Raw genomic sequence first — 15,182 nt, forward strand, 5'->3', positions numbered from 1 at the left:
TTAAGCTTCTGAGACTTGGCAGCTTCCTGAAATTGTTTATAAAACATTGTGTATAGAAATATATGTGAATTTTTAGAGTGAGAGAATTGAGCTTTCATCACATTTGAATATTTCCTATCTTTTAATTTGTTAATAATGGCATTCTTAGAAAGTGCTAGGTTCCAAATCACTGATATTCTTTTTGGCTGTCTTTTTTTTTTTTTTTTTGCAGTGCCAGAGTTGAACCCAGGGTTTTATACATGCTAGGCAAGTGATGTACCTTGAGCTACACTTCCAACCCTAGGACATGTCGTTAATATGAATGACTATATGATTTATTTTTAAGATTTCTAGTTGACTCTTTTTCCTACTTCCCTGTTCTATACTTGGCTTCCTTCTTACTTTTATTCATGTCTTTGAATACTTCAATATAGTTGATTTAAAAAAAAAAAACTTTTTTTTTTAGTTGTAGATGGACACAATACCTTTATTTTGTTTTTATTTTTTGTGGTCCTGGGGATCAAACCCAGTGCCTCATGCATGTTAGGCAAGGGTTCTACCACTGAGCCACAACCCCAGCCCTCAATATAATTAATTTTTAAATTTCTTTTTACATTGTAAAAATCTGTAGTTCCATGAGTATGAATTCTTGTGTTTGTTTGGTCTTTTGTGACACATATTCTCTTGTGCTTTTTTAAGTTGTTGTCCCTCCACCAGTCTAAGGCTCATCTTATTGTGTATATTTCCCCCTGAAAACCTCATGTGGGTTTTGCAGTTTTCTTAGTCCTGGTTGATGTCATGCCTATTTATCATGGGCTGCAACTCCTTCCAAACCTAACTGAACTAATCAGCTAAAGTTAAAATCCAGAAAAAAGTAAAAAACCTGATTGTTTCTAGTGAAAACTGGTAGTGAAATATGGTCTGGTTGGAATATCCTAGGGTTAGGAAGGCTGTTCTCTGTGAACTTCTTACTTGAGTTGGGTGAATGAATTTTTCTCAGGCAACTACTATTGCATTTTTATTTCCTTAGGGAAAGTAATTGACTAAATGACACCCTTTGTAAGATTGATAAACAATTGATAAATAATAGTGATAAACAATTCAGTGCTTGCAAAGACTGGTATACTTTTTTTTAATTAAAAAAATTTTTTTTTGGTTATGCATGGCACAGTATCTTTTTTGTTTATTTATTTTTATGTGGTTTATTTATTTTATGTATTAATAGAGTAGAACAGAGTTCAGACCCTAAGGTATTTTGTGCTGAGGATAGAACCCAGTGCCTCACATATGTAAGACAAGTGCTCTGTCACTGAGCCACAATCCTAGCCCTAGAGACTGGTATACTTTTGTCTGTCAGACCTGACTTATAGTGGGGAATTTGGAAAGGTTTAGAAGAGTTTATTTTGTAGGCTAGGGTTTTTTTTTTTAATGAATTCTGAAAGGAGAGGTAGAAACAATGATTTTCTGGGAATAGCAGTATTTTTTGGCTTAATAATAATTGCTCAACCTTAACTTAGTGAATATTAATAAGTAGGTGCAATGTTCATACTATGTTTTGGGGCATTATAAGATATAGAGAAGTATAAGACATAGTACTTAAGGATGATAATTGATAGCCAAGACTACATATGAGAGATGGAGAGGGAGGAGGACTAGAGTAATAGGATCTGTTTATAAAAGTAGGGGTTTTGGTGGTTCACAGTGGAAGAAACTTATAATTTTAGCTTCTGGGCAAGTGTGGGGATGAGGATTAGGGAAATTCAGCTGAATGTGATGAGACTGAAGAGCAGAGAGATGAAGAGTAGAGAAAAGAGACTTTCTAAAGCAATAAGCATGATTTATAATGGGAGGGGAGCAGTGGGTTGGAGGCAGGGTGGAGGCAATAATAGTGATAAGAAGTACCTTAATTGAACCTACAATTTCGTTAGCTGAGGAAGCTAGAGTGGGAGGTTGCTAGGTTTGTGAGTACGAGCAGTTGGTGAGCAGATGAACAGATTTACACATACTGAGGCAGTGAATATGTACTGAAGGGAACTGAGTAGTTAACATGTAATATAGAGAGTTTAATACTCAGCATAAGAATACAGGAATGAATCCTAAAAGAGAGACATTCACTTAATTTTAGACTGTAGCACAAGTGGTATGGAGGAGGTAAGGTTTCGGCCAACCATAGGCTCAGATAGATGCAAATGGGTCTGTACAGACCTGGTGATAGAACAGGAAAAGGGTTAGTCAAGTAAGTCAGACTCACCATTGTTTTTGATGTTCCTAGGCTTAGGATAAAATGCAGCTAATACACCTAACCTACTGAACACCATAGATTAGCCCAGCTTACCTTCAACATGCACATTAGCCTACACTGGGGCAAAATCATCTAACATGAAGTCAATTTTGTAATAAAATTTTTAATATTTCATTTAATTTATTGAATACATGTATCCCAAACATACTGGTATTACAAAACTCTGTAGATTGTCAATTGTTACCCTTGTGATTTGTTGGAGGCCCTTCTAACTGAGGACCTCAGCTCTCACTTTGGAATCCTGCTCTTCAGTGCTCTATACCTTGGGGGTCAGGGCAAAGCTCCAAAGCCTTTGAGCTACCCCTTCTGGATCTTGCATGGTTTCACTATGTGGGTGTGGGGATCTTTTTTTTTTTTTTTTGGTAGGTTTTAAATTCTTTTAAAATATATAAAATATATAAAACTTTAGGTTTACCAGTTCTTAAAATTCGGTCTATGCATCCCTGGTGGTCCCTTAGATACTTTACAAAGTTTAGGAGGACAAAACTATTTTTATAATAATACAAGACTTATTTGCCTTTTCCACTGGAGTTATCAATTATATTAAGCATGCAAAAAAATGGATAGAACTATGTTTGGTCAGTATGAATCAAGTTGGTTGCAATTAAAATATCATTTTTCCCCCTGTCCTGGGGATTGAACCCAGGGGTACTGTACCACTGAGCTACATCTTCAACCCCTTTTAAAAGTTTTTAAATTTTGAGACAGGGCCTCACTAAGTTAGTTGCACATGCTGACCTCAAACTTGTCATCTTCTTGTTGCAGACTCTGGAATAGCTAGGATTACAGGTGTGCACCATCATGCTGGCTAAAACTCATTTTTTTAAAAAAGCAGTTTCATATAAGAATGTTCTTGCTGAGTAGTAAAAATGATTAATTGTGTTTCATTTTGACCTTTGAGAAATGAAGATGGCAAGTACTCACCAAGCATTTCTAAAGCACACTGAAGTAAGATAAGAGGTTAACTTTACAAAAGCACTCAAGCAACTGTTAAAGTTTCGAGCTGAAGTGGACACTTTCTTTCTTGCAACAGCACTTTTATTTGAAGAACAACTGACAGGCAAACTATGGTTTTCAAACTTGAGTATTAACAGACATTTTCTTGAAAATAAGTAAACTGTCACATCAGCTACAACTAACATTATTTACTATTCATGATGAAACCCAGGCTTTCAAGCAAAAATAAGAAATTTGGAAGACTCTCATCTATTGCCATGAACTTGACTTAAACTAAACTAAACATAAAGACTTTTCCCCACTTTTTACTTTAACTACTTTTGTACAGAGTGTGTTCCATTTTCCCAGTTTATTTTTATCTATCACACTCTCTTGTAGTAAAATGTAAACAGTTATTTTTATTGAGGTGTAACCCATATACAAACCCCATACAGATTAAAGTATAAAATGTGATGAGTTTTTACATATAAATACACCTGTGGAAGCACCATAATGATCGAGATACTGAACATTTACTTCACTCCCAAAGTTTACTGGTGTCCTTTGCCAATCCATACTTATAGACTTTTCTAATGAGATGAGGATGATACAAATGAATGTGCTTTTTGGTTTGTATAATGAAATTGTGTCAAGACATGGAAGATCTCCATAACTCAGTGGATCAATATTTTTAAAATGACCAATCATGTTAGAAAAGTTACACATGAAGAAAAAGGTACATCAAAAGTTCTAGACTACTAAAAAGATTTAAACGTAGAGTATGAAGCTTAATTGATAAGTTTTTTAATATTCTACATTGCAATTAAACTTGAAGAGACTATAACTTGTTAAATTTTTTATCAAAGAATATCCATAATTTTATGAATTTAGTAAGTATTTATAAATATAACCCATATAAATGAAAGTTCTTTATTGGGAAAGGACTATTTGTAATTTTTAAGAGAGTAAGAAGTCCTGAGGCCAAAATATTTAAAAACTTCTTCCTTAGTTCATGGGTCCAAGTAAACTATGAAAAACGTAATTTTCAGACAACCGTCTTCACTCAATTTTGATAAATATTTCAAAAATATTCTTCCAGTAAAATTTACTGGAAATTAATTTTGATGGCTCCTTAACTGTCTTTTTATATAATACAAATGGGTTTGAGTCCTCTCATTACTTTTTTCTCTTTCCCCATTAATTTCTATTTGAGAATTCTGTGGTAAAAATGTTAAGCATAAAAATATTTCAGACTGAGAAAGAGCATATCTATATGTAAAAAATCATTTTTCTGGGAAACTGATTTTCTGTAATATAGGAATGTCTCCACTATGGTGAACAAGATAAAAAATTTTGTCTTGTTTTCTTTTGCACAGGCTGACAGGGAGATGATTAAGAAAATTTCATCTCTACTTATAGACTGATTAAGATGAAGCTATTTCGAGCATATTAGAAGAGGGCACAGGGAAAAACATTGTATTATATAAAGGAACTGTATACCATTTTTTACTACTAAAATTTTTTAGTAGTTGGAAGTTTTCTCTAAACTAAACATACAGAATTATCAAGTAGTTTAATAAGGATTGATAACAGGATATTTTCATTATTTCCTTGATAACACAGAAATTTGGTGGCCATGTAAATCAGCTGATAATTGAAACTCTTGGGTTGTTTCTTTATATTTGTTTGAGTTAGAAGAACCTTCTGGATAAGTAACTGATAAATTAATCTTAGTGATAGCTCACTGTATTTTAACTGGTGTATCTGCTGTTAATCTGGATGCTAACACGAAGTGGCACCTGTGGCTCAGGCTATTTTGAAATCCATCCATTAGCCTGGTTTTAAGCCTTCTGACTTATTAGTTATCTTAGGAACCCTACATATTGAGGGGCAGTGCTAAGTGTTAATTTTAACTGTCAGGACTAGAATGATGCAGTAATAAGTTATCTTGCTAGTTATATTTAGAACCTCCAATTTAAATCCATTTTTGAAAATATGAATTATAAGTAAAAAAAAATAAACTATATGAATGAAATTTCTGGAGTTCAAAGTCTGTTTTCAAACAAAGCCATTAAGATTTGGGAAATTAGTATTAGGATATACTTCTAATTGCCAGAAGTTATTGCTAACTAGCCCCTGACATTGCCCAATGGCCTTTTAGTGAGATTTTCATCACACTGAATAGTATTTATTAATGTTTTTAAAAAGCTTAGCACAGTGTCTGACATATGGTGCGATAAAAATTAGTTATTAATAGCAATACTACTCCTATTGGAATACTTATTGCAATAATATTCTTACTTTCCTATCAGAACACCATTTCATGTTATTAAATATTTGGATTACTCCAAATGCTTCCTTAAATTGGCATGTAATTAACACTGCATTTCAATAGTAAAAATGTGTATGTGTGTGTGTGTGTGTGTGTGTGTATAATGATTCTATGTATGTGGTTTTACATTGCATATACATAGTTACTTGAAATTTTAAGTTTACATGTTTATGTATATAAATACATAGGTAAAGATAAAAACTTGGTTCAATTATATTTTTAGCTATGAGAAAAACAAATTTGGCAAATCTTATACAATATATTCTTATTAAGTAATTTGAGGGCTTGGAGATGTAGCTCAATGATAGAGCATCTGTCGTATAAGAAGCCTTGGTTTAATCCTCACTATCAGCATCCCCCCCATTTTTTTTTTTAATTTTTTTATTGGTTGTTCAAAACATTATAAAGCTCTTGACATATCATATTTCATACATTAGATTCAAGTTGGTTATGAACTCCCAATTTTACCCCAAATACAGATTGCAAAATCACATCGGTTACACATCCACATTTTTACATAATGCCCTATTAGTAACTGTTGTATTCTGCTACCTTTCCTATCCTCTACCATCCCCCCTCCCTCCCCTCCCATCTTCTCTCTCTACCCCATCCACTGTAATTCATATTTCTCCTTGTTTATTTTCCCATTCCCCTCACAACCTCTTATATGTAATTTTGTATAACAATGAGGGTCTCCCTCCATTACCATGCAATTTCCCTTTTCTCTCCCTTTCCATCCCACCTCATGTATCTGTTTAATGTTAATCTTTTCTTCCTGCTCTTCCTCTCTGCTCTGTTCTTNGCAGAACGACCCCAGAGCAGGCTCTGCCCGAAGGTGCAGCGGCGAACAGGCCACCGAGACGCTCGAGGCTGCAGTCCAGCCTTCGGAGGACAGGGCTCGGCACGCAGCCCAGCTCCAACCTCTAGGTGCGGCTGCCGGACAGTGCATACAGAGCCATCAAGACAGCAAGCAGAAAGCAAATGGCGGCTCCCGCGGAGTGGATTTTCGGCACAGAAACCACAGCCCAGCCAACAATCCCAATCCACAAACTCTCCCTATATAAAAAATATTCAAAAAAATAAAAGAAAAAAAAGTTGGGGCGCACTGAGCTTTCTTTGCCTCGGGTACTTACAATCCACTGCTGATTACACATTCAGCTTCTCCGCCCGGAGCGAAGCGAAAGAGGAAGCAGATGGGAGCAAAGCGCCCGCGGCTCTGAGCATCCAAGCGTCTCTTTTTCGATTTCTTTGTTCTTCCTGCTCCTTGGCAAAGTGGTCCGCTACAGATTAATGGTGAAAGGAGCTCTAACAGACTGTGCGAAATCTCTATTAAAGCCGCTGCTTTGAGCACCACGCTCAGCACTTCAGCAACCCCCGTACACAGCGGCCATCTTCTCCTCCCATTTTTTTTTTGATAAAGAGATGAAATCCATAAGAGACAAACTTATAAAGCTCATAAATTTCTTTTTCTTTTAAGTAAATCATGGAGGACTTGGAGAGGATGCAAAATAGTAAAGAGAGAGGGAGCCTATGAGCAAGTAAACTGCGGAGTGGAAAGCATAGTGACCAGGAGTTTCTAGAATCAGACAGAATTGTTCTAATCACATTGATACTTCTCAGTTGGACAACTTTGTGCCTGTTACTTAACATCTCACACACCAATTACCTCATCTATAAAAGTTACTGCAGTGACTGCCGTGATGACTAAATGAGATCACACAGGAGAAGCTCTTGGCCTCATGCTCGACTCACACTCAGGACTCACTCACTGATGCTGTCATTGCTATTTTCATGACAAATTTTGTGTAGAATTCTTAAGTGCAGGACAGAAGAGACTGAGGAATGGCTTAAGGAAGGTTTAGTATAAGAAAGAAAATGTCAATTTCTTCTTCATCTTTGCTAGAAGTACAACAATCCAGGCACTAGGAAAGACTGTGGGTTCTAAAGGAACGTTAAGATCTTGGAACAGGTATTAAGGGATTTGCAAAATGTCTTTCCTGACCATCTATTAAGATGGAAGAGAGAATACCATTTATGCGATTGTCTGATCTGGAGGTTTGGATAACCTCATGAAGTTTCTTCATCATTAGAATCTAAAGGTTTTCTGTTTATATTAAATTGTTGTAGTTTTTCCAAAAGCTAGACTTTATTATTGTATCTCTGATTAATTGCAAGAGGAGTAATAAAATTCTCATTCTCTAGCTCTGTCTGAAAATCCAATTCCACTGTGTTTTTCTTTGGTTATATTATTACTCTTAAAATAGAAATGGGGATAGGGAGAGAAGTATGATAGTAGTGGGCAAATGGCTCTTGGTTGTCATGCTGGCAGAATGGGTTTAGAGTTCATTGATACTGCCTGCAATAGCAGTTCATTTATAGGTCCCTCCAGGAATTTGAAGCATTGCTAACCATTGTTCACACAGAGACCCCTCCTTCACTTTAAAACATCTTCAGTCTGGTTTTGGTTAATATAATTTATTTGGACAATTTATTTAGTGGATATTTTTTGAACTTACCAAGTGCCAAGCATTATGCTGTGTAGTGAAGAACAAAGATGGGCAAACATGAACCATACTTTCAAGGAGTTTGTAAGAAGTCATGCAAACTGACAATTAATATGGTGATAATGACTGTAATGAAGTTAATAAGAAAAGTGAGTGAACTTCTCATTCTGCTTAGGATTATTGGAAAGGCTGTTCAGAAGAGGAAAGGTTTGAACTGAAAATGAGAATGTTCGGAGGGATGCAAGAAAAAGGAGGTATTTTCCAGGCTGAGAAAGCAGCATAAGAAGCCACCTGAAGGAGTCTATGTAGAGACATGCAAGTAATTCTCTCTGTACACGAGCTACTTGTCCTTAAGGAATTTAGGTCTTATTTGTAGGGGAAAAAACCATAGACAATTTTGGAGCTAGAAATGGCATTATCAAATGAGTGCTTCAGAAATGTTATTCTTTCAGTCACATAAAAGCAGAATGGTTGAGGAGAAAGAGGATACTGAATCACAAGACTAGTAAGAAGGTGATAGATAGTGTTGGTTGAAGCAGGTCATGATAATTGCCCACACTTAACATTTGCAGTGGGGATAAAGAAAGAAACAGATTTTAGGTAGGAGGGAAAATCCATATTTTTTGATATTTTTAGATTTGGGGTGAGTTGTGGGAGGCAAGGAGAAGCCTAGGATGGTTTCTAGATTTGGCATTTAGACAGGTTGGTAGACAATAGTGCCCTACATCAATATAGAGAATAAAAGAGAAAACAGAGTTTTGTGACAAGAATTGAGTTCAATTTTGGGCTTATGAAAAGAACCTGTGGCCCAGTCAGTGGCATATTGAGGAGAGGGGGCTAGGAGATAGATGATATACTTGAATCCAGTGGCCTTAGATTAGTAGTTCAAAACTATGCGTATGAATGAAATAGCTGAGGGTTATCGGGAAATCTGTAACTTCAGACTTGCTTTGCAATAGCTACCTGTGATAAAAATCATAGAGGAAGGATGGAAACAAAGGACTAGGATAGAAATAAAAGGTTATAGAAATTATTAGGCAAATATGGTAAATCTTTTTATTGTTTTGTCTTTTGAACAGAAAGAGTGAAAAAAAAGACGTACTATTTAAGTGTCTGTCTTCTACAAAGACATTTCTGCTGGTAGAAACTAGCGGGTGGGCCTGAGGGTTAATGAAACACAGAAAAGACTATTTCCTTTTTTTGAAGTTTAAACTCCCCATATTTTTCTATTAACCTATGAAGATCCTTTGATATTTTATCTGACTTTAGTATGTTTTACATAAAAATGCCTAAAAAACTAACTAGCTAACTGAAATAACAACAGTTTGTCAATGCACAAATTGTGATTCTATTTGATCTTCTGTCAACTGTGGTAATAATTCAGGTGAGTACTTTGTCTTGATTCTGGCTATGAGTAAAGAAAACTGCATTCGACCATCATAGGATTTATATTCCATTCCAGAGAACCATAGCTGTCAGATATATTTTCATTGCTAACAGTTTTTATCAAAGCAAAAGGTTTATTTAAGCAGTCAGTCTTAGCATAGTAAGGTTTAGAGAAAGGCAGTTCATAGTTTAGCTTCTTGTTTTCAACCATGTATTTTAGCTTGTGACATACATTTACCCATATATGATAGTTCGTTTGTTCGTTCGTTCGTTCGTTCCTTCCTTCCTTCCTTCCTTCCTTCCTTCCTTCCTCTTTTTCTTTAGTCTTGGGGATTGAACCCAGGGGTTCTCTACCAGAGTTATGCCCACCCCTTTTGTATTTTATTTTGAGACATGGTCTCACTGTATTGCCTGGGTTGGCCTTGAACTTGTGATCCTCCTACCTCAACCTCCCAGGTAGTTGGGATTACACATGCCACTGTGCCTGCTAGATAGTTTTTATTTTTATTTTTATTAGAGTGATAGTCAGTGATTTGCTTTGGGGCTTTTTCTTTTCTTTTCTTTTTTGCTACATAAAATTACTCATAGACTTGTTTTAGTCTAATTTCTTGCTGTAATGAAATACCAAAAGCTGACTACTTTATAAATAACATAGGCCTCAAATCACAGTTTTGGAGGCTGAAGTTCCAAAATCAGATAACTACCATCTATTTACCACCAGTAAGGGCCTCCTTGGCTGTGCCATAAACATGGTGGATAGCATGATGGTGGGAGTATGTGCAGAAGAAATCACATGGTGAGAGAGGAAGCCAGAGGGATAAGGTTTAGGTTTGTTCTTTTTTATAACAACTCACTCTCTCAGAAACTCACTCCCACTGGCAGACCAGCATTAATCCCTCCCAAAGGCATACCACATCTAAGCCATAGCAGACCTTTACATTCACTTTCTTAAGTTTAATTGGACAAAGAAAGGAGACTACATTGTTATTAAAAAGTAAATGCAAAACTCTCACATACATCAGTGAGTGGTTTGCCTATTCCAAGTCCATTCTTTTCTTCGTCTTTCCCTTCAATGTGATCCAGTGACTTTAGGGTACATGGGCCTGGTTTTAATCCTGCAGACTGTTGTTTCCATTTATCTTGCTAGTGATTAGTTTAGGAGATGGCATGTGTCCCAATTCTGATATGTGAGGGGAAGTCTACTTGGAGCCTGTTAATGTTTGGCTATGAGGTGTGCCCCCAAAGCTCCTGTGTTAATGCAAAGGTAAATGATTAGGTTATGAGAGCTATGACCTAATTCATGGATTCATTTATTTAATGGGTTAATGATTTGAATGGAGGCAGGTGGGATGTGGCTTGGTGAAGTAGGAGTAGGTCACTGGGGGTATGCCTAAACATAATACATAGTCTATGTATGTAAATCTCTCTTTCTGTTTCCTGGATATCATGAGCTGAATAGCTTTCTTCTACTATGCTCTTCTGCCACAATGTTCTGCCTTATCTTGAGTCCAGAGTGATGGAGCTGACTAACCATAGACTGAACCTCACACTGTGAACCCAAAATAAAAATTTCCTCCTCTAAGTTGTCCTTGTCAGATATTTTGCTCACTGTGATGATAAATGGACTAAACCAGAAATTGGTATCAAGAAATGGGGTCATTGCTGTGACGAATCTGATCAGGTGATTCTGAAGCCTTTGGAAATGATTTGTGGGAGGAGTTTGGAAAAGTTTGGAGATGCAGACTAGAGAAGCCATAGAATGTTGTAAGCAGGGCTTAATGGGCAATTCTGTAGAATCTCAGGACTAGAATACTAATAGGAATATGGACAGTAAAGACTGAGTCATGAGATTTCAGAGAAGAATGAGGACTCTATTAGGAATTTTACTAGAGATCATTCATGTTACATTTTGGCAAAGAAATTGTATACATTTTGCCAAGGCTTCCTGTGAGGCTCTATTTAAAGGTGATGGACTAATTAGTCTGGCAGAAGAAATTTCAAGGCAACACAGCATTAAGGCAGTGGCATGAATATTGCTGGCAGTGATTAGTCAGTTTTACTATAAGAGTCAGGAGTAAAAAAGTAGACAAGAAAGATTTTAAAACTTGCAGTTTGTCCAGAAAACTGTGTGTAAATTTGGGGACAAGGAAGATGTGGTTGTTGAAGAGATGACTGCCACTAAAAAGAGAAGCTAAATACTTTGCACAGACAATAGGAGAGGGCATCTCAAGAATCAGTGAGACCACACTCATCAAATGCTCAAGGTTGTAAAAGGGAAAACTCCTATGGGGTACTCTGCTAACACAGGGGTACCTTGGAAGTTGTTTCTCCAGGATTTGATTCACATGCACAGCCTCCTAGGCACTTAAAGGCCACTGCAGCCTTGGTCAAAAATGGCCCAGCTACTGCTGGAGCTGGTGGCAGACCCTGGCATCATTAATGTGATGCTGACTCTGTAGAAATGCAGTATATAGAGTTAGGGGGTCATGGAGGCTTTCACTAAGATTTCAAAGGAAGATGTGGGAAACCAAGCAAAGTGTTTCAGAGTTAAAAATCCCTGGGGGCCATGTGTGAAATTGTGAGAAGAAAGCCAAAGATTCAGTGGAAACCCCCTGGATTAGGAGATGCCGGTAGCCTGAAATGTCTGCTGAGGAAAGTTACTGGCTGCCAACAAAGCCAGCCTAAGAGAGAGGTCATGAACAATGCAACCAGGAAAGCCATGTGGTGGGACTGCCAAAGTCCTTTGGAGTTCACATTTTACCAATGTGTTCCCTTGATTCTGGATGTGAAGTTACAGGGTCTAATGTTTATCTGGCTGGGATTAATCTTGTTTGGGTCTTATTCCTTCTTTCTAGGCTTCTCTTTCTTCCTTTTGGAATGGGAATGATTGCTCTGTATCACTGTATATTGGATTATGTTATTGCTTTTGACTTTTATTATAGCCAAGAGTTTGCCTTAAGTCTCAGAGGAAACTTTGGACTTGGGCTTTTGGGCAATGCCAGACTGTTAAGACTATGGAAGCTCTTATAAATGGACTAAATACATTTTGAATTGTGAGATGGACATGAGATTTTGGGGGCCAGGGGTAGGTATCTAAACCTATTATGGTTTAGATATATGAGTTGTCTCCCAAATGCTCCTGTGTTAATTTTCAGAGGTGAGATGATTAGAGTATTAGAGCTGTACCATAATCAGTGGATTAATTCAAATTTTATGGATTGATAATTTGTATTGACTAACAAGATGGTAATTGTAGGCAGGTGGTGCATGACTGGAGGAAGTAAGTCACTGGGAGTATGCCTTTGGAGTTTATATTTTGTCCCTTGTGCCTTGCGCCTCCCCCTACTCCCTCTCTCTTTATTTTTGCATCCTGGCCATCATGGCTGAGCATCTTTCTTCTGCCATGCCCCTTGCCATGATGTTCTGCTTTATCTTGGGCCCAGAATTATGGAGTCAGCTGACCAAGAACTGAGCCTCTGAAACTGTCAGCCCCAAATAACTTTTTCTCCTCAGTTTGTTCTTGTTGGGAATTTTGGTCACAGTGATGAAAAGAAGAACAGCACAGAACCTCTGAGAATAATTCTTAGGGGGATGATAAAAAGAGGTTTGGAGGGAGTGCCATTTTTTTTTAAACTGGAAATCTTTGGGCATACATGTGATGCCTGGATTTTGTTCTAAACATGAGCACTTATGGGATCTTAGAAAGATGAGTCTTGATGATCTTGTTAAGCCATTAAATTAATCAATCCTAGAATTATAACCCCACAGATTATAGGAGATAATGACATTTCTTGTTAAATCAGGAGTTTGTTTCAAATGCATACTGATAAATATTTCAGTTGTGAATTAAGAAACTTATATTAACAGAAAATAGATTCAGCATTTTTGTTCTGACAAATCAGAACAAAATCAACAGTTCTGACAGTTACCACATGTTGTTAGAAGCGTCCATAAACAGACTAATCAGAATGAATACATACTGACATAGTGTATCAGATGGATTTGAGCCTGGGCCGTGGAGGACTCATGACAGATGGTGAGGAACTGCCAAAACCAGCCTGATTTAATGGCATTTCATCTAGTAAAATGAATTTTCTTTTCATTTTCTTGGGGATTTACTTTCATTCTTTGTTATCCTTTTATGTGTATAAGAAAAAAAAAACTTTAATGATAATGTGTTGAATTAGAGCACCTTTTATTTGAGGCTTGGCAGGAAATGTGACTGATGGTTGTCTTGCCCAAGGTCAAACAGTGGACCACTTTCAGAGCTAAATATAGATTGAGAGTATTCTGCATGAAGAATAATTAGGACCTGTGAAAACTGCCAATATACTAGAAAGTACAGAACCAAATTTTATGTTGTTTATATTGTTGAATGACAAATAAAATCTACTCGTTGGGTCCTATTGGCATTTCTAAGATACATTTCTTTCTTCCTTTGAAGGATGTTGCTTTCTCCTCATAAAGTTTGGGGGCATTAAGAGATTAAAGGCACTTGAATAAGAAAGTATCCCTGTCTGATTATATAAGTGCTAACCAGCCAATTTAGTATACTTTGTGCTTATACTGTATGATTTTTCTTTTTTTTTTTCAAATAAGGTTTTAACATCTAAACATTTAACTTGTCCTTGAATAAGTAATTCATGTCAGCTTTTGTGATTTCATTGTCAGTACCTGAAAAGGACAGACTGTAGAAAGCAGAGTTGAACAGAAGCTGTCTAGAATAAATGACTGTTCCTGGTTTTTGTTCTCCTGGTACTGCATTGCCTTAACAACACTGCCAACCAGGATTTACTTCTTGGGAATGCTTGGTTCTCTCTTGCTTCCTTAAGGCCATGGCTCCTACCATCCTTTGGCCCTGGCTTCCTTGTCTACTGTGGCTATACTTCTGGATTCAAGAGTCAAAGCTTATATGATCATCATAGCACATGGTGAGTGTTCAATAAATACTGGCTGGAATTGAATTAGTAAAATGTGTCCACATATTCATAGAGTTGATTTGTTTGCATCTTGTCAGCCTTCTTCCATGCTCCTTACCTCAAGTGTTCTGTCATCTGAGTGAGAAATAAATTCTCCTCCCTAATTTATTTCTCTACTAAGGAAAAGGCTTTGACTACCTACATTGCTTCAAGTAGGGTGACAGACATGGAAAAGCACTGACTGAACAGTAACCGTGGAGGAGCCACTTGAAAATTGGCACAACAGAAGTTCTTCACTAGAGACTTGGGAATGGCTGCTATGAGTTGGTAAAAAATGAGGACTTTTTTTGTAGCTCTAGTTATTTACTTATTTCTTCCCCTTTCCTAAATGCATATGTGCTGTATATTATATGCTATTTTCTCTTTCTTCTGTTTTATTTATTTATTTAATTTTTATTGTTGGTTGTTCAAAACATTACAAAGCTCTTGACATATCATATTTCACACTTTGATTCAAGTGGGTTATGAACTCCCATTTTTACCCCGTATACAGATTGCAGAATCACATCGGTTACACATCCACTGATTTACATATTGCCATACTAGTGTCTGTTGTATTCTGCTGCCTTTCCTATCCTCTACTATCCCCCCTCCCCTCCCCTCCCCTCTTTTCTCTCTACCCCATCTATTGTAATTCATTTCTCCCCCTTGTTTTTTTTTCCCTTTCCCCTCACTTCCGCTTGTATGTAATTTTGTATAACCCTGAGGGTCTCCTTCCATTTCCATGCAATTTCTCTTCTCTCTCCCTTTCCCTCCCACCTCTC

General features: G+C 36.8%; 1 protein-coding gene across 4 annotated transcripts in view; it reads left to right on the plus strand.

Moving 5' to 3' along the window:
• The window catches only part of Akap7 (A-kinase anchoring protein 7), a 138,978-nt gene that overhangs the window by 73,312 nt on the left and 50,484 nt on the right, over window positions 1-15,182 (plus strand). The window contains exon 8 of one of the 4 annotated variants that reach the window (XM_015501265.2): window positions 8,229-8,307. The exons of the other annotated variants lie outside the window; for them this stretch is intronic. Within the exon in view, the coding sequence (XP_015356751.1) occupies window positions 8,229-8,266 (38 nt within the window). The 3' untranslated portion in view covers window positions 8,267-8,307. Of the gene's footprint in view, window positions 1-8,228; window positions 8,308-15,182 lie in introns of those variants that run through there. 4 annotated transcript variants of the gene reach the window in all.

This window comes from Marmota marmota, unplaced genomic scaffold, assembly GCF_001458135.2.
Source record: "Marmota marmota marmota unplaced genomic scaffold, marMar, whole genome shotgun sequence".
Taxonomy (NCBI): Eukaryota; Metazoa; Chordata; class Mammalia; order Rodentia; family Sciuridae; genus Marmota; species Marmota marmota.